A 2,197-nucleotide genomic window follows, 5' to 3' on the forward strand; every position below is an offset into this window, starting at 1 on the left:
ATCAACCTCAACAAAACAATATTTATACAAAAAATTGACTAAACTCAATCGAAACCATTATGTATCACGCTCAACAATTTTTTTTTTTTTTTTCTATTCCTCTCCTTCTCCCTCTCTTTGAGGTCCTTTGGCGATGAGAAGTTGCCTTGTTGTGAAATCAACAATGTTCGCCACAAATTGGCTAGAAGGTTATTATGTCGTCCTTCAACAATGAGAAGTTGCTGGGACGTAGATCAGCAAAGAACGGAGCTGCACCACAGATCTGCAAAGCACGAAGGTAGGAGGTAGGTCGAAGTGAAGCTAAAAAATAAATGTTTTATTTGGGCATTTGGGTTGATTTGGGTTGGTGGTTGGGACGTTGATTGCTGTGTGCAGTAGTGTTTGAATTTTTTAAGGTAATTCGTAGATTTTTGGTTCGAGTGAAGAACGGAATTTTGTGATGATCTAGATCCTTTGGTTGATATAATGGAAAGACACTTGTTTAGAATATAGTTGTAGAAACTTTTTATAAAAAAAGAAAAAAATAATTAATTTTTAACAGATTTTTATATTCCCTACAAAAATGATATTAAAAATTTTCTAAAATAATTTATTAATAATTGTTGGAACGTTTGAGACCCCCTAAGTTGGTGAATGCTCCTCCTTAAAAAACACAAGTTGGTGAATGGTCATGGTTATTATTATCACTTATTATGTTAAACCGAGGGGCAGTCACACCACATGATGAGAAGCGCGTCACAACTCAAAGGATGGTCGCGTGAACTTGACGATTTCGTCGTTTGCTCGGGTATCGCACAATTGCAAAAGAAGGGCCATGCAATTGCAAGCACCAACGTCACCGTACCCATATCGCATGACGTTATTCTGCTTATGCCCACAGCCACAGGGGTCCAATCTTAGTCATCCAACGGCTAAAAAACCAAGAACAATAACGACATCACACACAGAAACAGAAAGTCTTCACCACTAGTACTATAACCATCAACAAGCAAAGAATATTAAACCATCGACTCAACTAAGCCAATGACAACAACCCCGAATCAAAAACCAAACCAAACCAAACCTAACCTAACAACCCCTTTTGGTTTCTTTAAGCAGTGGCATGTCACATGTGCCTCAATTCTCAGACCCATAAAACTCTCACGTATAAGATCAAGTTGCAATAACCCCCATCTCTATTAATTAGTACGTGTACAGTTATTGTGTACATGTTATAGAGAGAGGTATGGAAGTGGAGAAAAGAAAGAGAGATGGAGATAAAGAAGAAGAAGAAGGGGAGGAAAGAAAGGAGGTGAGAGATCAGGAAGTGGAGGTGCCAACGGAGGAGGAGGTGGAGGAGTTTTTTGCTATACTAAGGAGGATGAAGGTGGCGGTGAAGTACTTTGAGTCGAATGGGGAGGGGTGGAGGGCGGCGTTGGAGAACGAAGAAGTAATGGAGGAGGAAGAGGTTGTTGATGAAGATGATCAAGATCATAAACTTGAGCTCATGAAATTGAAGAAGAAGAAGAAGAAGAAGAACAGCAACAACAACAACAGGCTTGTGGGTGAGGAGGAAATTGGGGTTCTGGATTTGAACGCAGCTGCTCCGGAAGAAGCAGAGAGTGATATCGGTTTATAGAAGTGAGCATGTAGACGAAGTTAGGTGGCGCCGCCGTGGATGGTGGACGAACTGCCATACGCCGGCCTGGCTGTACAACGGGAATTAAGGTTTTCCTTTTTTTTTTTTTTTAATTTGTTTTTGGGTTATTCTCTTTTGCTTTTATATTTTTTTTTTCTTTCAAACTCTCTTTCTTTTGTTTTGTATTTATTCTGTTTTTGAATAATTAATTAATTTTTAATTGTTCACACTGAATTGTGAGGGTGCGAGTGATTCTCTCTACATATGTATAAATTGTTTATTTATGACCCTTCAGCGTCTTTTTTAATTTCTTGGGGTCAAGCGAAAGAAAGAAATTTTAATTACATGTCTCGGTGTATAACGCTCTTTTTTGTTTTTGGTCTTTGGTAGGATTTTAACCAAAAAATAAAATTATTACAAGTTTTATGTATTTATTTTATTGATTCCTTCCACTTTCCATCTATGATATCCAGTTATAATTACTCTTTATTATTGGGCCCAAGAAATTATTTGATTTTTGGTGTGAACGGATTTTAAACCCTAGGAAACTTTAAATTTCCTATTTGATAGAGGAGATTT

The 2,197-nt window shown here is 37.6% G+C and overlaps 1 protein-coding gene across 1 annotated transcript; it reads left to right on the forward strand.

Annotated features, from left to right (window-relative positions):
• The first annotated feature begins 1,010 nt into the window (after positions 1-1,010).
• LOC142631049 (uncharacterized) lies at positions 1,011-1,964 on the forward strand. Its single transcript, XM_075805125.1, has one exon. The coding sequence runs from the start codon at positions 1,226-1,228 to the stop codon at positions 1,616-1,618; it is 393 nt and encodes a 130-aa protein (XP_075661240.1). The 5' UTR covers positions 1,011-1,225; the 3' UTR covers positions 1,619-1,964.
• Positions 1,965-2,197: the final 233 nt, after the last annotated feature.

This window comes from Castanea sativa, chromosome 4 (assembly GCF_040712315.1).
Source record: "Castanea sativa cultivar Marrone di Chiusa Pesio chromosome 4, ASM4071231v1".
Lineage (NCBI taxonomy): Eukaryota > Viridiplantae > Streptophyta > Magnoliopsida > Fagales > Fagaceae > Castanea > Castanea sativa.